At 36.8% G+C, this 24,166-nt stretch overlaps 1 protein-coding gene across 4 annotated transcripts in view; it reads left to right on the forward strand.

The window, feature by feature from the left end:
* LOC126355780 (phospholipase A1-like) overlaps positions 1-24,166 on the forward strand; it is a 141,104-nt gene that overhangs the window by 22,062 nt on the left and 94,876 nt on the right. Inside the window, exons 1-2 of one of the 4 annotated variants that reach the window (XM_050006186.1) lie at positions 344-362; positions 7,576-7,771. Coding sequence is in view for 1 of the 4 variants with exons in the window: in XM_050006185.1 (XP_049862142.1) it covers positions 22,859-22,913 (55 nt within the window). In the remaining 3 variants the exon portion in view is untranslated. Of the gene's footprint in view, positions 1-343; positions 363-845; positions 861-7,575; positions 7,772-22,766; positions 22,914-24,166 lie in introns of those variants that run through there. The other 3 variants (XM_050006188.1, XM_050006187.1, XM_050006185.1) reach the window with 3 other exon arrangements.

Below are 24,166 nucleotides of genomic sequence, written 5' to 3' on the forward strand. Positions count from 1 at the left end.
TGTACCTGCCGCCTATGTAAGATCGGCCTACTTTGCTTTTTTTCAAAGGATTACATCTTATGGGCTTTTAATATGGGGCAATAGCTCACATCTTCAGGACATTCTGGTACTTCAGAAGAAAGTAATTCGAATTATCACAAACAGTGATAAACTGGCCCACTGCAAACCACTGTTTATCAACTTAAAAATATTAACTGTTATAAACATGTATATTTACACTGCCCTACTGCATATAAAGAGCAACTTATCAGAATACCAGCGTAGAAGAGATGTACACTCTCATGGAAGCAGAAATAGTAGCCATCTTGACATACCTTACTACAGAATTCAGATTATCCAAGTCGCTAAACAGCTACGAAGTGGTGGGTATGAAGACGTTTAACAAACTGCCACTAGAATGAGTAGAATCTCCATTTGATTTATTTAAATACAAAATATTCAGTTGGTTCGCTGCAAATCCTTGCTACTCACTTCAGGAATTTTATGAGTGTAAAATATCATAATGGTACTGGTTTGGAGAGTACAGCATAATTTCTTTAACTGAATAATTTATGACGCAATGTTTTTCATATTATTTGATTTTAAATATTGTATTATATGGAAAACCAATAGTGACATATTGATCTTCAACCTATGTATATATGCAGTATAACTTGTATTTATCTAATTTGACTTTGTCAATTGTTGTAATAGCTAAACGACAATAAAATTTCATTCAATTCAATTCAATTCAATTGAAAGACTTTTACAAAGCCTTTGAGCCACAAGAAATGATCATCACTGTCAAAAGAAGACCAATAAAATAGTGAACACCACGGAGCTGTCGTCGGTGAATATCTGTCGGCTCCAGCGGCGGTACGGTATGTATTAACTACGTGTCATCTGTTGAGAATGACATGTTAAATTGCCGGAATGGCGTCAAATAGAACGAATTGCACCAGACGGCCGAACCATATACACTCATTTCATTTCACCTTTTAAAGTGGGCGACTTCTCTTACAAGTTGGAATCTACCTACCAAGAATTGTCCAGTGCAGTTCCAAATGCAATTTTTTACACCATCATCAGTTTCCTAATGTTTTTTAACATACTGTTCTTGAAGTGGCATCAATTTATTCCACGAAATTAATTAAATGTTTCGTAATAGCAAACCTGAGGTCCAGACTTGACGAAAATCGATAAACTAACACCGAACATTTTAACCAGATTCTACTTTAAATTTAGGAACATTTTAAACGTATTAGTATTCTGTAACATATACAGTTTCCCAGCTTCATTTTTAGGAGATGCATTGACAGGAAAGTATCATCCGGCTGGGAAGTTGGCAGACTTTCCTTATACACTTCAAGGACGGAATCTGCTCACCTTAAAAAATGTGGACATGATATCTTGACCCAAAATGAAACCACTCAGAAATAGGTCTCTATTTCAACTTTAAAATAAAAAAGCCTCCATTTCTCCGTTTTCTCCTTTGTTTTTCGAAAAAGTTCCATAAACATAATTACATAACTTTTCATTATGCATTATCACAGTTTTTATACGTTTACTTACAGCAGAACGAAGAGATGTACGTGGTTGTGACAAAAATTTAGAACACAACTGCTTCTGTAGACTGTATCTTGATAGCTTGTACAATCGTTTCATTTTCGTTCTAAATGTAATATTTCTGTTTATGTCTCTAACTGATTGTATTGTGGATATGGATGCCACAGGGAAAGTGCATATTAATAAATGCACTTGCCGTGGATTTCATTAATAGATTATTCCATTAGAACCTGAGGAGCTGATTTCTTAACTATAGTGGCAGTAACAGGTCTTTTCGGATTGCGATGTAGCCAGTTAGTGATAATTTCAAATGTCAATAAAAATTCCGTAAAATGTATTAAGACATCTCTTTTAATAGTCTAGAATAGATTACCTTCCAAAAGAAAATTCTAGGCAATCATTACGAAAAAACTATAAGCAGAGAAATTTTCAAGAAAAATTGTTTAATTCAACCATCGGAAAGAAACAAAAGCACCAAAATATTTTAGATGAAAAAATATTAACATTATCCGAGTTTCTAGACGCATGTGATACATATTTTAAAGTGAAAAGTAATCATATCCCAAGATAAAAAATAAATAAAACACTGGTACTAGAAGTGAAACTGTTTCGTCCATGTAACAAAAATGTCGTTGCGGATGAATTTGCGTTCTGACAGACATCGAAGAAAACTCCGTGTGAAAATTGGAGAGAAAAGTATAGTATTAATTTTGGTAAAATCTAAGACATCGTTATTGAGCACCATTTGTGTGTGACAGGCGCTGTATACTGTAGCCGCCGCCAATATTTCGGTAGTTCGCGTTAGTAGGACCCAGAATATTCCTTACTTCCCGAAAAATTTCAGTTTGGAGCTGTTACAGACTCTTTGTCTCTGCATTCATCATCCAAAACGCCGGTATCCGCTGTAAAAAAGTAGCTATCGGTATTTATGGTCCACTATTTCCCTTGAAGTGAAGCATCATACACAGTGTATCAAAAAGAATCATCCGATTTGGTACGTCTAAATTTCTGAAGTTAACAAACACATACAATGAATTTAGTTTTTTGATGAACGGGGAATACAACCCCCCCCCCCCCCCCCCCCCCTGCTGTTATGCGATGTCTCAGATCACTGATTGTTGCTGGTAATGGAGGCATGTAAACAGTCTTTTATAAACACTCACAATAAATAATAACATACAGTCAGGTCTGGTGACCTGGAGGCCAGCAATGTAAAGCTGAACCATTTGGTCCAGTGTGACTGACCCATCGTTTGAATCAATCTCGAACTGTGGGAAAAAGAAAGTTCTCAAGCGTATCGAGATATGTGCTTCCTGTAATAGTGTTCTCAGCAGAGAAAAAAAGAACCATACACCTTTTCCTGTGAAACTGCACAAAACACATTAAACTCTGGCGAGTCCCTCTCTCGTTGTACAACTTAATGTGGATGTTGCGTACCCCACATTCTCACATTGGCAGTTCACTTTTCCTCATGACTAAACACTAAGCGTGGAAGAACACTGTCATTTTCCACCTTGCAAGAACGAAATTACAGAGGTTCACGCATTGTTGTTTGTCACCTCCATGAAGAGCTTGAAGAAGCTGGTTTTTGTATGATGTCATGTGTAAACGTTGACGCAACACATGCCAGACGGACATTGGGGGCATGTTGAGCTGTCGAGTAGCATGGCGAATGAATTTCTGTGGACTCCTTGTGAAACTTGTTCGAAATCTGTGCCAGGCACTCAGGGAAGTCCCGGCGATTTGCATTTACACAAACAACCTGCTTCTCGGAATTGTTCGTGCCATCGTCTAAAGCTCTGTGCAGTAGGAAGATCCACACCACACCTAGAACAAAAGTCACGGTAAACAGTCATTACTGACCCACACTGCACAAAATGTAGAACATAAAATGCTTTCTGTTGTCCCAGCACCATTTTTACTAGAACTGAAGTGGGCACTCACTGCTGCTACTTAGGACGAACCATGTAAAACTCGAAAGTTTGTGCATTCCAAGAGTACGTTGTTCACGTACATATCTCAAATTACGTAAAAATTAAGATTTTTTTTTAAAAATCGGATGACTCTCTTTTATACACTATGTATATTTGTTCATGTGGTTTTGTGATCCCCGAGTTTTACCCAAATGTACTACAGGCTTATTGGTCTCAACACATTGGCTCAAAAACTTGGGTTATGCTACTGAAATCTGTCTGCATTCCATTAAAAATTCCATTTCTGAGTAGAAAACCAAGTGAGTGGAGAAGGTGAAGAATGGAGGTTGGCGACAATGAGCCAGTATAATTATATTTTTCATGGTGATCACTCAGTAACTTGTCTAGCCTACAGATATTCTCCTCTGTCACAGTAATGAAGTACCCTTCATCACTGCATCCACCACCCAAATCCCTGATGTACACTGCACAAAAGTACCTGTAGGTTTTCAGGCCACTAATTCCATTAAAGTTGAACAAAATATATTTGTTCGTATGATTTTGTGAAGCCCAAGTGTTTTTGGAGTGTACTACAAGATTATCATCCTCAGCATGCAACAAGTTCATTGTACGCAGAACGTCGTTACTGCTACTGCCGTGTCCCAGAATTCCATTAAAGGTTTTCGTCCACCATTACATTCTCTGAACCAAAAACCAAGTGAGCGGAGAAGACAAAGAACTGAGACCTCTGACCCAGCATAATTAACATTTTAGAGCAGGATCACAGCATTTTTCTAGCCGTTGGATACTCTCATCTTTCATAATATTCAAACACACTTCTATGCATTAACTTTTTGTCAAAAATCATAAAATTCTGTTGATTTCCATTTTGATTTATGTCCCTTTTTTGGAGAATGAAAACCGTGCTCACATCTGGAGATTTTGCCAATGTTACAGCACTGTTAATATGGCATAAAGTCGATTCCGAAATACTGCAAGCTTTCACAGTCAGATTATGAACTTGCGAAGAATTTATGTTATTCCTGGCTTCTTCATTGTTGGTCAGTAAAAAAAATCTTCAGTATTGTGGTTCCCAGATGATAATGGACACACTACAGCATATTTCTCTGTGGAGTATGTTTATAAACTACGTTTCCACCTTAAGTCTGATTTTACGCATGTTTTTTGTGTGTACAACTTTCAACCGTTATACTCAGAACTAGAGAAAGACATGAAATAAATGTTCCAGGCTATTCGAGATTAGGATCTTAGGAATACAGTGTAAAAATTATGGCCATTTGCTGAGCATAGTCATTTCAGAATCCGCAGCCGGGTTTTGGTACTCAAAAAACAAGCTTTTGGGATGTTTCTCAATAACAGATAAAGATTTTTGAAAACAGGGAGATAGCTCTTACAGATAAATTCCTAGAAAATATACCATTAAAATCTGATCAAATTGCTGCAGTTATTTAGATTTCGCCTCATACTGGATTTTACATGTAGAAGTAGAGTAACTTTAAACTGCAGTATCATGGAAAGAGATGCAGATATCACGAAAATTTTCTAGTTTGTTTGAGATCTGGACCTTAGGAATATATTGTAAAAATTTCAGCCATTTGCTGTGAATAGCTGTCTTGTAATCATCAGCTGGGTTTTGGTCTGCTGGCGATGGCTAAAATGTAGTACAAAAACCCTTTTTTATGGGTTTTCCAAGGAACCATGTGAGAACTAATGGTGCCTTGATAAGTCCCACCAAGCACACCATAGAGCATATCAAATGCAAAAAGAACCAAAGATTTTCTCCATTTGGCTAAGCGTTCAATATTCAAACATTGACCCTCTACTGTAAGACGATCCTTCTGTTGGGTATACAAAAGGTCCCCTTAAAACGATCCTTCTGTTGGGTATTCAAAAGATCCCCAGTCCAAGGGCTATCCAAAACATTGACCCTACCTTTTTATCCCCAATAGAAACTGAGGTATGAGCACTGGAAAATCCTGTTTCTATGCGTAATCTTTTGACACATATTAGGTGCATATGCTGTTGCATACATAACAGTTATGCAAAAGCGCAAGTGAGTGAAATTCCTAGCACCACTGGTAACTGCTGAACAATGATCCTGCCTGTAAAAAGTGCTAGTTAGCTTTGTGTAGACTTAACCCCCTATACGAGAAATAATAAACAGATTTAGAATATGCAATAAGAATTGTCTCTCCCAGAAGATGATTATTGAACTATAGAATACTCACAGTCCTCACCTTCACACTCCAGCTGGGAAATTGACAGTGACATGGCTGATTTTACCTTTTCTTAGAGGTCACAATATGTCAGAAATTGTCAGTGTAGTGGTGATGTTGGGTTACATAGGCCTATAGTGGACAAGATCGAACAAGAGGGAATCATAGGATGGTTTTTTATTGGTTTATGTGTGATAACTTTCAAGTGTGATAGACTTTTAAAGTTTGCTTACTGTTAATGGGAACAGCCAATTTTTCTGTTTATAAAGCTAGAAGACACACTCACTGTGCTAAAGAATAGCAAGGTTGTTGTCCTTACTGATCTAGCTAGCATAATATTAGAATTAAACAGTGTAAAGAATATGGAACAGCTCATAATATACTGTTATTTTAAGCTGAGTACTCTCAACATTATTAATGTTTATCATGACAAGGCATCGAACAGTTACTAACCTGCACTTCCTCATACAAAAGTGTTCAGAGCATGAAGGTGATGCAAGAAACCCTTGTGCAATAACGTTGAAGAGACTTGAGCAGTTCGTGATGCCCAAGGATACCCACACGTGGGGGCGAACGGGAGCCATGGCCCACCCTTAACTCTGAGGGAATGGAAAAAAAATACAGTGTAGTCAAGTGCTTTTCTTTCAAGAAAATTATTTCAAACTTGGTATATGCAGGTTTTTAACAGGGTCAGAACTGAAACTTACCATTCATCTTCCAAAATGTTGAAAATATAAAATATCTCCAGGTCTAGGGCCCCTCCCCTCTACAAGCTGTTGTATGGGTGTACTTGATAATGTCTATAGATTTGCTTATCTTTAGAGATGATTTTGTGAGCATGTGAAGTGAAAGGATCAGACCCATTATTTATTTACAAGATTCTTGGAAAGAAATATGCTAACCTATTATTATGAACCAAAGTAGGTTTATGCATTAAAATATAAATGGTTTAAGTTCTGTTGCATCAAATAACAACAGCTCTACAACTGACAGTTATTTGCTTAAACAAATGCTGGTTTGTTGACACAATTAAAATTTTAAACAAAACTAAAAATTTAGAGTTGGCAATGAACTTTTGCAGAAGAAACAAGTTACTTCCAGATTCACATATACCTCCTCATAGTGATACAAATTATCAAAACAGGAATTATTTAACTCTCCTAGTAGCACTGGGGTGAATATGACCCCATAAGCACATTTGAAATACATATCTCCCTTGTTTTCAAAACAATTATTTTCAAAATTTATGAATTAGTCTCTCTAAGTTGCTTGTGTACAATGACATATTGTTCAGTTTTACATTTACAACATATTGAAATATATTTATGAGCTATGCACTGAGTACCAGTGGGGTCAGAATGACCCCAATCTAAATTTCTGTTTTGTTTTTGAATGTAACGTTATGAAAATAGGATGACGAATGTTATGTTGAACAGATGTTGTATGAAACACCTGCAACAATGAAACTGACATTTTCTACGTATTATTTAAACCCATTGTTGCCGTTTCTTGCCTCAGCCGTTGTTGTGTATTGCCTCAGTTGTTGCTAATGTTTTGCTTCAGCGTGTGCAGGAACTACATCATGACTAGAAAACGTTTGAGTAGTGCTGAAATACAAGCAACGGAATTAAGAGATATACTGTCTGATGATGATGAAGAGATTGATGATATTATTTCTGGAGGTAGTGAATCAACTGAAGATTCTGATGAAGATGTTGGAGATTTGGAAACTCTACTTTCTGAAGTTGCTGACATCTCAAATCAGAATGTTTTCAATTAAGTATATATAATCTACCATATGGTTGCAAAAACTTTAATGATGTTACTAATGATAATAATATGTAAGTGTGTACGTAAAATAGTAATCCCATTTTTTTCAGGTCAAGGAATGGAAATGAAACATGGGGAAAATCCTGTTAGATTTGCATGGGAGATAGCCAGCCCAAAATATACTGAAGACGGTTCCAGGTCCCACCAGGCACATTATAAGGAGTGTAAATACTGTGCAGTCAGCATTTGAATCATTTATGAAGCCCAGCATTTTCCAGATTATTTTGAAGTGAAGCAACAAAGAAGGTAACGTCACTTTCAGTTACAAATGGACAGATCTTGATAGAGAAGAATTTTAATGCTTTCTTGCCCTGCTTATTCTTGTGAGATTGTACAAAGGTCTTAATGAGGGCATAGTGAATTTATGGAATGAAGAGCATGGCGACCTATTTTCAATAGTTTAATGCCTAGGATATCACGCTGTATTCGGTTTGATGATGCTCGACATTGGCGGCAGAATCATAGGCCTGATAATTGGCTCCTATAAGGTATTTATCTGAACAGTGGGAAAGCACATTACATGATGCATATGAACCACATGAGGATATTACAGTTGATGAAACATTGTTAACTTTCAGGAGTAGGTGCCCATTTCGCCAGTACATCACCCCAAAACCTGGAAAGTATCTTACAAAGATACGGGCTGCATTTGACGGCACTAATCACTATTTCACACACCTGTAGTGTACACAGGAAAGGGCAAAGGGCTGTCTAGAGAAATAAATCAGGCAAAAAGAGTAGTGTTAGAATTGACAGAACATTTATCAGTTTGGACTTGGCAAAGAAACTAGAATGAAAACAGAGGACTCTGCTAGGAACATCAAGAAAAAGTTGTTGTGAACTACCTACAAGCAAGGGAAAGAACTGCAGCTTCATGTCTTTTCAGATTCCAGGAATCAGCCAGAATAGTCTTCTATTGCCAAAAAATGGATAAGGCAATGACATTGCTGAATACAATGCATTTAAGAGAGGAAATATGTGACAACGAAGCAGCAAAACTTATTATAATCCTAGACTATAATGCAACTAACTCAGGTGTAGACCAATAGACAAGTTAGTCAGAACCTACACCACAAAACGTATGACAAGAAGAAGGCCCATAGTTATTTTTTATAATATTTTGGGTATTAGTGACCTACTCGAATAAAACGAACCAACAACAAAAGAAGAGAATTTCTTCTGGAACCAGGAACAACTCTAACACAGAAAAACAGAAGTCGGTGCAGCAAAGCTGTGCTTCCTTGTCCTCCTCCTTCAGCAGAAGTGCATATGGGGGCAAAACATGGACAGTGCTCCCTATGCACATATTCAACAGATAGAAAACATTCAGACACATGCAGAAGATGCTTTTCTTTTGTCTGTAAATAACATTCACAGATTCTGTGTTTAAAATGTAAAGAGTTGCTTTGTTTTAAATGTAAGGATCTATAAGATCAAGGATTAAGACAAGATATGCAAGTGCTAATATACATAGTTTACCTGGTTTCAGTTAATAATGTATACTTTTATGTCAGTTTATTCAAATAAATAAAATACTGCCAATATTTCCTGTGTTAATTGCTTGGGTTCATATTGACCTCAGCTGTACTCAGTATAACAAAAAAATTCTGGTAATATGAGGGTTAAATGAGCAAAATATTTTTGCAGCTGTTGTGTATAAATAATAAAATTACCAATAAATGTTGTAGTAATTTCAATATATACAATCCCAGAGTGAACAACAATAGAACTCATCTAAATTAAAGTGTGAAGTTTCAGTGACTTGGTAAAGAAACATGGTTCCAAACAGAATTTCTTTGAAACTACAAGCAAAAAGGACCAGTCAGAAACATGTAACTAATAATTATGTATTTAGATATCTCAGGTCATTGTGACTGTTCATTGAACTGCCATGGAAAGGAAGAATCGTTTCAGATATGAAAACCCATATGAGAAGGAACTTTGGCAAAGAAAATCTATTAATGTTTAGAATAAACTAAAAGAAACAAAATGGCCTTTTGATAATTGTATCTCCAGCAATGAACATTTTGAAAAAATCCTAAATGGTTTTGTAGATGTCTTTAATGAAACATTTCATCTAGAAGATTTAGCAATAAAGTGCCGACTAAATTAAAGTGGATCACACAGGGCATCAAAATTTTCGGTGTAAGGAAAAGGCAGCTGCATGGAGAACTAAAATGTAATAGAAATACTAATTTCATTGAATGTGTTAAACTTTATAAAATTATATTGAAAAGACTTGGCAAGCCAGTAAAAATATTCACAAATAACAGGATAATTCTATACGATAAAAATAAGACAAAGTCTATGTGCTCAGTCATTAAATTTGACTTAGCTGTTGAAGCCTGACTTAGCTGTTGAAGCCTGTAACCAAGAAATCAAAAATTAAGCTTGAAGGAAACATTATTGTAAGTCCAACTCAAATACCAGAGTGTTTCAATGAATTCTTTATAAATGTAGCAAAGTTTGACATTAAGATTATCACCACAAAGTAAGTCTCTTGATGAAAACTTTAAACACCTTACAAAATTTTTAAAAGTTTCAATGAAGGATATAGGAAATGCCTTCTTAACAGTACCCACCAAAGATATTAAAGCAACATAATTGCACACTCACTAGCTCAATTAATTAATAAATGCTTTGAAGGCAGCTGATTACCAGAGGTACGGAAATATGCTAAAGTTAAATCTCTTTTCAAAATGGGCTCGAGAGATCATGGGAAGTTATCACCCTATCTGAGTCCTCCAGTCTGTTGATTTGAAAAAGTTGCTGTTACTCAGATCCAAAACTTCATTGCAAAATATTCCACTATTTTGAACTGTCAGTTTGGTTTTCAAGAGGGGAAAAAACACACAGATGCACTAAACAATTTTATTGAGAAATAGGCAGAAGGTGGCAGGAATCTTCTGTGACCTGACAAAGGCTTTGGATTCTGTAAACCTTGCCTTGCTTATTTATGAACTTGATAAGTGTGGCATTTGGAGCAGTGCCCTCCAAAGGCATAAGTACTATTTACCGAACAAAAAACAAAGAGTTAACAATGGTTTAAATGGACAAATTATTTTTCTGACTGTAAAATAGTACCTCAGGTCATCCTAGGAGGAACAAGACTTCTGGTCAGGTGACTACAGGGTTATAAACACAAAATCAAATAGGGGTAATGCAGGAGTAGGTTTAATAATGAATAGGAAAATAGGAATGCGGGTAAGCTACTACAAACAGCATAGTGAATGCATTATTGTGGCCAAGATAGATACGAAGCCCACACCTACTACAGTAGTACAAGTTTATATGCCAACTAGCTCTGCAGATGATGAAGAAATTGAAGAAATGTACGATGAAATAAAAGAAATTATTCAGATAGTGAAGGGAGACGAAAATTTAATAGTAATGGGTGACTGGAATTCGAGTGTAGGAAAAGGGAGAGAAGGAAACATAGTAGGTGAATATGGATTGGGGCTAAGAAATGAAAGAGGAAACCGCCTAGTAGAATTTTGCACAGAGCACAACTTAATCATAGCTAACACTTGGTTTAAGAATCATGAAATAAGGTTGTATATGTGGAAGAACCCTGGAGATACTAAAAGGTATCAGATAGATTATATAATGGTAAGACAGAGATTTAGGAACCAGGTTTTAAGTTGTAAGACATTTCCAGGGGCAGATGTGGACTCTGACCACAATCTATTGGTTATGACCTGTAGATTAAAACTGAAGAAACTGCAAAAATGTGGGAAATTAAGGAGATGGGACCTGGATAAACTGAAAGAACCAGAGGTTGTACAGAGTTTCAGAGAGAGCATAAGGGAACAATTGACAGGAATAGGGGAAAGAAATACAGTAGAAGAAGAATGGGTAGCTCTGAGGGATGTAGTAGTGAAGGCAGCAGAGGATAAAGTAGGTACAAAGACGAGGGCTGCTAGAAATCCTTGGGTAACAGAAGAAATATTGAATTTAATTGATGAAAGGAGAAAATATAAAAATGCAGTAAATGAAGCAGGCAAAAAGGAATACAAACGTCTCAAAAATGAGATCGACAGGAAGTGCAAAATGGCTAAACAAGGATGGCTAGAGGACAAATGTAAGGATGTAGAAGCTTATTTCACTAGGGGTAAGATAGATACTGCCTACAGGAAAATTAAAGAGACCTTTGGAGAGAAGAGAACCACGTGTATGAATATCAAGAGCTCAGATGGCAGCCCAGTTCTAAGCAAAGAAGGGAAGGCAGAAAGGTGGAAGGAGTATATAGAAGGTTTATACAAGGGCGATGTACTTGAGGACAATATTATGGAAATAGAAGAGGATGTAGATGAAGACGAAATGGGAGATACGATACTGCGTGAAGAGTTTGACAGAGCACTGAAAGACCTGAGTCGAAACAAGGCCCCCGGAGTAGACAACATTCCATTAGAACTACTGACGGCCTTGGGAGAGCCAGTCATGACAAAACTCTACCAGCTGGTGAGCAAGATGTATGAGACAGGCGAAATACCCTCAGACTTCAAGAAGAATATAATAATTCCAATCCCAAAGAAAGCAGGTGCTGACAGATGTGAAAATTACCGAACTATCAGTTTAATAAGCCACGGCTGCAAAATACTAACGCGAATTCTTTACAGACGAATGGAAAAACTGGTAGATGCAGACCTCGGGGAGGATCAGTTTGGATTCCGTCGAAATGTTGGAACACGTGAGGCAATACTGACCTTACGACTTATCTTAGAAGAAAGATTAAGAAAAGGCAAACCTACGTTTCTGGCATTTGTAGACTTAGAGAAAGCTTTTGACAATGTTGACTGGAATACTCTTTTTCAAATTCTAAAGGTGGCAGGGGTAAAATACAGGGAGCGAAAGGCTATTTATAATTTGTACAGAAACCAGATGGCAGTAATAAGAGTCGAGGGGCATGAAAGGGAAGCAGTGGTTGGGAAAGGAGTGAGACAGGGTTGTAGCCTCTCCCCGATGTTATTCGATCTGTATAGAAAACAAAAGAAAAATTTGGAGTAGGTATTAAAATTCATGGAGACGAAGTAAAAACTTTGAGGTTCGCCGATGACATTGTAATTCTGTCAGAGACGGCAAAGGACTTGGAAGAGCAGTTGAACGGAATGGACAGTGTCTTGAAAGGAGGATATAAGATGAACATTAACAAAAGCAAAACGAGGATAATGGAATGTAGTCAAATTAAATCGGGTGATGCTGAGGGAATTAGATTAGGAAATGAGACACTTAAAGTAGTAAAGGAGTTTTGCTATTTAGGAAGTAAAATAACTGATGATGGTCGAAGTAGAGAGGATATAAAATGTAGACTGGCAATGGCAAGGAAAGCGTTTCTGAAGAAGAGAAATTTGTTAACATCGAATATAGATTTATGTATCAGGAAGTCGTTTCTGAAAGTATTTGTTTGGAGTGTAGCCATGTACGGAAGTGAAACATGGACGATAACTAGTTTGGACAAGAAGAGAATAGAAGGTTTCGAAATGTGGTGCTACAGAAGAATACTGAAGATAAGGTGGATAGATCACGTAACTAATGAGGAGGTATTGAATAGGATTGGGGAGAAGAGAAGTTTGTGGCACAACTTGACTAGAAGAAGGGATCGGTTGGTAGGACATGTTTTGAGGCATCAAGGGATCACAAATTTAGCATTGGAGGGCAGTGTGGAGGGTAAAAATCGTAGAGGGAGACCGAGAGATGAGTACACTAAGCAGATTCAGAAGGATGTAGGTTGCAGTAGGTACTGGGAGATGAAGCAGCTTGCACAGGATAGAGTAGCATGGAGAGCTGTATCAAACCAGTCTCAGGACTGAAGACAACAACAACAACAACAGGTCGTCCTACACCCAGTCCAGTTTGTGTTCTACACGGTCCAGTCACATTAATGTCACCACCTGAATAACTAGCTTTTGCAATGCAGACTGCTGTGAGACGTGCAGGAAGAGAGTCAGTAAGGTTCTGGAAGGTACCAACAGGGATTTGGACTCCAGTGCTGTAGCTAACTGCACTTAGTTTCTCAGTTGAGGATCAAAGGTGCGAACACCTTGATCAAGATGGTCCCACGATTCTTGATCAGGTTTAGATCTGGGGAGTTTGGTGGTCAGGGGAGTATCGTAAGCTCATCCTAGTGCTCTTCAAGTCACACACGTACCCTGTGAGCTGCTTGACATGTTACATTGTCCAACTGGTAGATGCCATCATGCCAAGGAAAAACAAACTGCCTGTAGGGGTGGATGTAGTCTCCAAGGATAAATACATACTTGTGTTGATCCACTGTGCCTTCCAGAATGAAAATATCACCCAGGGAATGCCACGGAAACATTCTCCAGACCATAACACTCCCTCCTCCACCCTGAACCCCTTTGCTTTTAGAAATTTTATGCCATATGCACAAATAGTCACCTGTCCGATACAGTATAAAACAAGATTGATCTGTAAAGGGCCACCTGTCACTATTCAGTGGATTTACAGTTTTGGCATTGGTGTGCAAATTCCAGACTTCATCACCTATGAACAGCAGTCAGCATGGGTGCATGAATCAGGCACCTTATGCCCATATGCAGCAATATTTTTTGAATGGTCATTGAGGAAGCACTCACCCTTTGGTTCATATGGGTGGTCACTTGCTCAGCAGTTGCACATTTGTTGGCCTGTACACACCTCTGCAGTTGTCATTTATCCTTGTCATCTATGGCCTGTGGTGCACCACAGTTGTCTCAGTGCCGGTTTTGGATAGTGCTATTTTGCCATGCACAGTATACTTCAATCATGGTGGCATGCAAACAGGCTACAAACTTAGCCAATTTGGAAATGCTTCCACTCTTGTGTGAAAGGCAATGATCATGCTCTTTTGGATGTAAGATAAATCACTTAGTTTTAGCAATATGCCAAGCCACCTGCCATCTGTAAGTGGTTCTCGCATGTTAACCTTGAATATAGGCAGTGGTGACATTAATGTGACTGGAAAGTGTATGCTAATGATTTATCATGAAATATCAGCTTCCCACCAGTTCTGGTTGCAGACAATATTTCTACATTAGTGAAAATCAAAATGCGGAAAAAATTCTCCAATAATTGATCAGTATCCTCATTACCTTAGAAACTTTGTTTCAGCTAAATAACTTGAATCTAATCTAGTGTGGCCTGCCACAGACTGTGATCATGTGTGTGTGAGTTGCAATTGTGTGTGTGTGTGTGTGTGTGTGTGTGTGTGTGTGTGTGTGGTGTCTAGTTTTGACAAAGGCCTTGTTAACTGAAACCTTATTTTGCGATAGTCTTTTTGTGATGACTAATCTGTGACCCAACATCTCCGCTGCATTGTGAGTAGCAATCATCCTTTTCAAAATATTGTTACATTCCATCCTGGATTTTCCATTGTTGAGTTGGATCTAAGCATATCAAAAACTCATATGATGAAATTCAAAACCAAACAGTCAAAATGTGACCAGATTAAGATTATTCACAACAAGCAAGATGTAGAAGAAATTGATTCTTAAGACAAAATTTTGATAAAAATTTGAGCAGGCCGGCACACATTGAGTATTTAGCTAACAGATTTGCATTTTCAATATTATCAGTTGCAACTGACTTGGACACCTAAAATGTAATATATACAAGTTACTTCAGATCTATTACTAGGTATGGTATTGCTTTTTTGGGAAACTTTGCTATCATGTAGCAGATACTAAAGATATAGAAAAAATAGTTCAGGTTGTGCCCACTGTACACCACAAAGAATTATCTCACCCATTATCTAGAAACAATCAAGTATTAACTCTCTCATCTCTATGAATGTATGAGATACCAAACATGAATTATTTTGGCACTGTGATACAAGTAACATAATCAGCTTTATACTTCTGACCCCCTGCCTCAAACTGTATGCCCAGGTTCCTCACTCCACAAGAATGAAAATTTATAATAAATTAAAAGGGAAACAGTTGATGCAGGCAAATTTAAGACTGCTGAAAAAAAACTATGCACAAGTGTAGTCTCTTAAATTGGTTTCCATTTCAACAGGTCATGGGAGGTCAGCATGTACCAAGACTGCCGGCAGATCACATTGCCATGAGTGAATGAGGAAGAGCATCCCGATGTCACCACAGCAAACCTGTGAGCCATTTTCAAGACCTAAAACAAGTACCCAACTGTGCATCCCAAGTAGCCACTGTATGTGTGTGATGTTGGAAAGGTGGCATTACCGCTGTGAAAGGCGTTCACAGCATGTGTTCAGTTTCACAATAACATAGGTATTAAACAGAATATAAAACGGAAGAATACCTCCAAAACAAGAGAGACTGCTTGTGTCAAGTCTTAAGAAACAATGAAAGATGGGGTAAGGCAATTGCAAATTATAGATTATCTTATTTTCTTTTCTCTTACATGATCACTGGCAACAAAATGCTGTTTGTTGTATAAAGTTGGTGTTGATGAAGTTTTGTTTCCTCTTTATAATTCAGTTTTTTTATTTGGTATGGGAGACATGTTAATGAAAGCTATTGGTTCCCTTGTTATTGTTTTCTGTATTCTTGTGTTACTACGTATATTAATGCTTCACTTGCATAAGCATGCAAAATACTGAACTGAGATGTGTAAGTAAAATATTGTTTTACATGTTTTTAGTTGGAAGGTGTACTAGCAACCTTGTTCACAGTTGTGTTGTCTACTTCAGAAGAAGATCTTTTGGCTGAAAGCTAACTTGTTAGCATTCTTCTAGTTGTGCCTGTCTGTGAATCATCATCTCCATGCCTGTCTGTGAATCATCATCTCCATACATACATGTATGGATGGATATGTGTGTGTGTGTGCGCAAATATATACCTATCCTTTTTTCCCCCTAAGGGAAGTCTTTCCGCTCCCGGGATTGGAATGACTCCTTACCCTCTCCCTTAAAACCCACATCCTTTCACCTTTCCTTTTCCTTCCCTCTTTCCTGACGAAGCAGCCGCCGGTTGCGAAAGCTCGAAATTCTGTGTGTGTGTTTGTGTGTTTTATTCATTGTGCCTATCTACCGGCGCTTTCCCGCTTGGTAAGTCTTGGATCTTTGTTTTTAATATATTTTTCCCATGTGGAAGTTTCTTTCTATTTTATTTACATCATATAAAAATAAAGAAACTTCCACATGGGAAAAATATATTAAAAACAAAGATTCCAAGACTTACCAAGCAGGAAAGCGCCGGTGTGTTTGTGTGTTTTGTCTTGGAATCTTTTATATATATATATATATATATATATATATATATATATACACCTGTCTGTGTATGTGCGGATGGATATGTGTGTGTATGTGTGTGCGAGTGTACACCTGTCCTTTTTTTCCCCTAAGGGAAGTCTTTCCGCTCCCGGGATTGGAATGACTCCTTACCCTCTCCCTTAAAACCCACATCCTTTCGTCTTTCCCTCTCCTTCCTGAAGAAGCAACCATCGGTTGCGAAAGCTAGTAATTCTTTGTGTGTGTTTGTGTGTTTTGTTAATGTGCCTGTCTGCCGGCGCTTTCCCGCTTGGTAAGTCTTGGAATCTATATTAAAAACAAAGATTCCAAGACTTACCAAGAGGGAAAGCGCCGGCAGACAGGCACATGAACAAAACACACAAACACACACACAGAATTACGAGCTTTCGCAACTGGCAGTTGCTTCGTCAGGAAGGAAGGAAGGAGAGGGAAAAATGAAAGGATGTGGGTTTTAAGGGAGAGGGTAAGGAGTCATTCCAATCCCGGGAGCGGAAAGACTTCCCTTAGGGGAAAAAAAGGACAGGTGTACACTCGCACACACACACACACACACACACATATCCATCCGCACATACACAGACACAAGCAAATCCCTCATCTGCAAGTAATGTTGAAAAATATACTGCACTGTCAGTGACAGGTGTGTTTATGTTCACTTGTGGCGTAGCGCATGGCAACTGCACTTGCTTGACAGTTACAGCTGCTGCCAAGTGTTGCTGCATTCTTCAACCTTCACTATTTTCCTTTTATGGGCTAGGGCCATATTGTGGGTAAGGAGTGAATGTATCTAATTTCTCTAAAAGCATGGGTTTGTTTTCTGTCAAATGTCGTTTTGGACAGTCACTAGTTTTAGCAATACTGCCTCGTAACCTTTTCTCTGCTTCCTTTACACCTTAATCTATTTGAGCTAGAAGTTGACTTTCTTTCCCTTTTAGATCTTCTTCTGTAGTATCTACATAAATTTTGCACTCTGACACTACCTTTTCAGCAAGGGTGCTGCCCTTATCTAGCATCACAGCTTCAGATTTTTCAGTTATTTCCTTTACATATGCACATAACTTATCACTCTGTTTTTTGGCACATTCTGACTCAAAACTTAACTGGTCTACTCTTAGACTTGACTGGTGTATTTCTGTGGGCAGATTTGTGCATACGTCTTGCATCTAGCTGACTGCATTCGTCACAGTTTTTACCGAGACTTGGGATTGCTTTTCCTGAATTTGAGAATATGCTTCACTAAGGTTTTGTAAGTCACCTGCAAGTTGTTCATGTTTATTGTCTACTTCTTCCGTTAACATATTTACATTGCGGGACATCTTTGTAATCATTTCTTGTTTTAGTTGTTTACCTAGCTCTGTCAACATTCCAGGTAGTTTGCCCAATAACTCAGTGTGTATAGTTCTTCTCACCTCACTGAACTGTGGACTAATACTATTCTTGAAATCATTAAATTCCTGATTTTGGTGTGTAACCTGTTGTCCTATACCTTTAAGTTGCTGTGTTATGCTCTGCTGAAATTCCTGCAGTTTTGTAAACTGTTGTATTATTAGTTGCATGAACTGTGTCAAATTGTGTCTCTCTCTAGCATTTACATTGCTTTTATGAACTGTTTCCTCTTCTTGCATTTTGCAACGTCATGAAAAAATAGTCAGAAGAAGTTTTGGTGTCACGCGCTTCAGTTTCACTATTTGAAAAACTGTTTCCTGGTGAGAACTGAGAAATTGTCTCATCGAGCATCATAAAAGTAACATCATGACTAGTTATATTACCGGTGTCATAATTTTTTAGTAGTGGGAAGCCAATCTCGTTGTTTTGGTAGCCACTGGCCAGTTCATGAGTTGGGGCATTACTTTCAACTGTTACTAAGTCCGGATTTCCGACATCTTGTGATAATGCATTTTGTAATGAGTTTTCAGTAATAGCCAATTTCTTTGACTCCATTGTGAAAAGTGTTTAACAAAATTATGAAAAAATTTAAAAATGAAATTTTGTCTGTATTGGTATTTTTCAATTAAAGTAGATTTATCTGCATGTTCACTAATGAATCTGATTATTCTCTGATACAGTCTTGTAGAACTTGATGAGCTATCTTTCAGTTTAATGTTGGTCTTATACAAATTTTTGACTTTTTTTTAGAAGTGCACTCTCCATAAAGGATATTAATTAGAAGGATAAGAGATTATCTAGTGCGGGAGAGACGGCACCAAGCACAGCCATATAAGCATACAGCATAGCAGCTTCTTACCTTTACCGCTGAAATCAGTATTCCCGACGCATCTCGTTTGTAGGCAGAAATTAAATTTTAATTTGATCCTTCAAGTTTTTATTGGTCCCAATCTCACGGACATGTAACAAATACAACAAAAGTCTCAGTAGCGTGTTGTAATGATAAAATGTATCATTTATCTCAAAAATTAATCTCAACAATTAAAAGGTCTGTTCATATTCCACTCAGCGCCGTCCTTTAAACATTTGCCATTGAATAGTGGCATATAGGGGAGTGGGCATAAAATAATGGAAACTGATTAGTAATTTGCTATTCTAATAATTAAAAAAATTGGAAAGAATAATTGAAAGAAATTGGAAAGTACGCACATCCTGGGTGAACTTCCAGAACTAATAATAACAGAGCTTCAATATCAATACAGTTAAGATCAATATTCATTATTTAAAGTTACATACTTCTTCTCAATAGTTCCATTGTGCATAGAGCTGATTATGAAAATGCTGTTACTGGATGGCCCCTCTGCTGCTTGTGCAAATTCCTCTTGTCTGCTTCGATCCTTTTGATGCAGGATTCTCGGCAAGGGTGAAGTGATGAACAGTCAGTGTTATTGATATGAATATAAATAAACTTGGTCTTCCTAATAACTTTTATAATACTTTTTAATGTACAGTTGGAATACACATTTTTGAACAATACTGGTGTGGCAGAGCTTGTCATACCACTTATAGAGACAAACAGGTGAAGGTACAGAAATTAACCAATTGCAGAATGTATCTCCTTTTTTGTTTTGTTTTGTATCACAACATTATCGCTGGCACAAAATAACATGTTACTTTACCATTGGTTATATGTGGCTTACAAGTATTTTAAAAAAAGCAAAGAAAAAATAGTATGATCCATTACACCATTCTAATTGTCTGGGATGTGATATCACATATGAGTATCAGAAGATAATATATCATGAAGACAAGACAGTACCAAAATTTGGAAACAAATTTTGGACAGTAAACAAATACCTTAGAAGCAAGACACAAAAAATAAAATGGATTAAGTTTTATAAAATATTGACCAACCTCATATTACTCCGTGGAAGTGTGTCATGGGTCATTTACAAACAAGAAATAAAGATACACGCAGGTGAAATGAAATTTTTAGGTCTGTGAAAGCCTGTACTAAATTTGACATATTAAGAAACAATGACATTAAGAAAGAATTCAGTTAAAACTTATTTAATGTAAGAAAAAAATTGCAGACAATAGAAGAAAATGAAGTGGACATCTCATTTTAATCAAAAGTTTCCTTACAAAGTTAGAAATTGTAATATGATAGGTCAAAAAAGTCTTGGAAGATTGAGGAAGAGATGGGCACCATAACAGACAAATGCCTGCTACTTGAAGTAAAAGAGAGAGAGGGTATTTAATTTAATTTAATAATACAACTAAGTATGTAATACTTTTGCACAAAATAAGCTATGAATTTCTAAATATAAATTCTTCTGTGAAATAGAAGGAATTAATCAGAAGGAATTTTTGCTGCTTTCTTTCAAATTTGGCTTTGCTGTGCCAGGGATTTCAAATCATTGGATAAGTGATCAAAGATTTTAGTAAGCTACAATCAGTTTTAATGGAGTTCATTTTCTCTTCTACTGTTGTACGTATGGATGTTATTATTCCTTCAGCACTAATGGCTTATTTAGTGCAAATTTTATGAGAGAAAATATGTACTGTGACACTCCTTAAACCAGTGATGCAGCCTGTGGATTTCAGTCATATTTTATATTAATGTGCTTCTAGCAACTAACAGAAGAATCCAGAAATGCTAACTAATGTTACGAGCTTCTTAAGAGAGCATTTTTATTGCTCGGTAACAAACAAAAATAGTTAGAGGGACAGTAATATTTTAAGATGCGCTTAATTTTAAATGACGCTGGTGAATTTGGCTGTGAGCTAAGGCAAGTTTGCCACTTCCATTAGGAGTTGAGTGGAAAATAGCGTGACCACTGTGGCATTAATAGAAGTGAGAGGGGCAATATTTGATTGTTTGTCTTCCAGTGCTGACAACTCACAAGAGTGCACTGATCAGCTGCGTGGTAGAAATACCAAATGGAAGTAACATGGATTTGTGAATATACATTACATAGATACTCATCTTCAAATGTGATAGATATTGTTCATAAGTAATAGGAAATCAAATTAAATCTGTTGCAGTACAATGTAATGAGTAAAGGAAAAATGACATTCAAAACATTTAGTAAACATTTGTCATTGTATCTCATATTGCAATTACTGCTATTAATTAATATAACATACTAATTTATGTAGGTTACCAATTAATAGTAAGTTTGATAGGGGAAAGTGTTGTAATGTGGCCAGGATGGGGTGAATAGTCAAGCCATAGTTTTTCCCTGAACAGCACTGCTGCTTGCTGAGAAGGGGTCAGACTAATTCCGATATACATCGCCATTGTTGGTAGTGAGATTGACAGAGGAAGCTTTTTCTGCTATTTAAAAATAAATTATGTTTTTGAGTCATCATATGTAAGATGAATCCTTTATATTATGCTTCTTATCTCAATTTTATGGAGAGTAATTATATGTTTACAACTTCAACGGCTTTTGGCAAACAAACGTAGTTTCTTGTTATTTATTTCAGTTTGTAGTTTCTTCTGTGGATCACTAATGCTGACATGATGTTCGATCGGCAAAAGTAGACATACGACTCATCACGAGAAGTGTCCAAGGTGTTCACCCCAGTAAAACTTAGCTATCTTTTTAAAAAAAATAGTGTGCTGCAACTGCTTGGTATTGTTTCAGATAGTAGGATGTCAAGATGCTTGGAAAATATGTCTGGAAAGCAAGAAAACAAACAAAGGATCCTGTTGTAATGGCTCTGGCCACTGTACCCACTTAGGTATTAAAAACTGGTCATAGTGTAAGCATTCGAAAAGATGCATGTAGTTCCAATATCTTATTTTTCACTTTAAAATATTTGGTATGGCTCTTTATAATATCTAAATTCCAAATATGTAAGTGATAAGCTTCTGTCAGTAACCATTGTTTGGTGAAAATCAAATTTCTCTTTGATTAGTCACTTTACACCCTTCGTGCTCCCTCCTCCCCCCCCTCACCCCCCCCCCCCCCCCCCCCCCCCCCCCCACACACACACACACACGTGCGCGTATATATCCATATATGCACAAATCAACACATACATAACCATTTTTGCCTCCAGGCATTGTGGGGCCACTGAAGCAGCTGATCTGCCACCACATGTGTACTGTAAGACTGTACTTGTTTCATCTATTTTTCCCCATTTGGTGTCATCGTTTGTGGTTTTTTCACAACGGAGGAAACATGAGATTTATGTTTCTTCTTTTTCTTGCATACCTGGTGTGATTCATATACTGATCATTTTTGTTTCTGATTTAGGTCATTAAACATTTTTTTGCATTTATATAGGGAATTTGTGATCCATTGCACAATATGCAAATAACTTACAAGAATGTTGTGGAATTCCTTTTCTCTAAAGCTACAAATTTATTATGTTTTTCTTACGGTTTTTCCATTTCTTCCTTTCTATCTTACATTACTGCTTAATGTTATGCACAATATATATATTGTGCTCATACATGAGGGAACTAACAAAGCTAGAACGTGTCGTTCTTCATTTTTTTGACTGTACCCATTAATGTTGTGAGAGTTTTTGGATATTATCAGTGGACACTGCTTTCTGGTTTTCCGGTAGCTGATAATGTAATGATAAGAATCAGTGCTCAAATTCCAAGGTAACAAATAGACAACCTTGATTGATAATCAGTTACCGTAGTTTGTGTTTTCCTTTAAGAGCAGATTTTCTGCTTGGAATTAAAAGAATTCATCATGCTATTTTTCCATATTTTGTTCTTCACCTGTGTCACAATTGCTTCAGCAAAAAGTAAGTATTTATCGGTCTTAGAAGTATCCAGGCTATATGATACCAGCAGCTATTGATAATTCTGTTGTATTGAAGTAAATCTTTGCAGATGCTAGGAACATGAAAACTTAGTGTATATTTTTGCCCAAATTAGGATCTATTTTTGGTCTAATTAGAATATATTTTTGGTCAAATTAGTAAGTGTATAATATATGTATAGAAATGATTACACATGTACATTTAAAAGATCCTGAATTTTTCCTCTGATTAATGAATGTTATATTTTGTAGCTGGCAATTGCTTCATTAACTATTAATGTCTCTCTTAGGAAAGAAACAAAAGTGTCATTCCTCAGCAAATTTTTTTTAATATGCATTTTTATTGCTAAACAAATATTGTACTTAGATTACATTCTTGAAAGTTAGACTTTCCACCTGTAATAACATTGTAGTGACAAAAAAATATGCTCACAGTCAGCACTGGATGAGGATTTTACTGTTGCCATATGCATCTTTACATGCTACTTGTCCTCATGTAATTAGTAATTGTAATAATTTTTTGATTGTTTCAGAACACTGTCACTCACATTTGATTCAAAATTTAATTTCTGACTTTTAGGTTTTGGGTAAAGTAGATTTGACCTTGAATATCTGGAGCCTCCATGTAGAGTTAAAAGTTCAGCTGACTGATAGACACAATATTTCACAATTCCTATTCCTATTGCTGCCTTATGAAAAAATTTGATCACAGTTAAAAGTGTCTTACATTTCTTGCAACTTAAAGGTGCTTACCACATCAAGAAAGTAACTTTTCAAATACAATAAAGCTTCAAACCAGCTGCTTCACAGAGTAATTATGTCTAATGGAAAAAATGGTTCCTGCAGATTTCTATTTTCCAACTTCATATATTAAATACACTTATATTTACGCTTTCTAGTGTTTATGTAGTAGTTTAAGTAGTTACAACTTTGTTTAAATCTGACATAATTGTTGTACATCATGAAGCAACCAAACTTAGCACATGTGACCAACACTATACACGGATCAGATGGTTGTCAATGAAGACAATTGAAGTTTCATGACAAAGAGTCATGTAGGAAGCATTTATCTTTCAAAAACTCTTTCACAGCATCATAAGGCACCTTGCACTCATGTACTGCATCTACTACTATATGGGAACAGTTCTTTTGTATTTGCTGATCCAGGGAATGTCATTGCAGTATTGATTAAGATGCATTGTTTTGCATCTCATATTTTAAGTAGGTCAGTGAAAA

The sequence above is a fragment of the Schistocerca gregaria genome, chromosome 3 (assembly GCF_023897955.1).
Source record: "Schistocerca gregaria isolate iqSchGreg1 chromosome 3, iqSchGreg1.2, whole genome shotgun sequence".
NCBI lineage: Eukaryota > Metazoa > Arthropoda > Insecta > Orthoptera > Acrididae > Schistocerca > Schistocerca gregaria.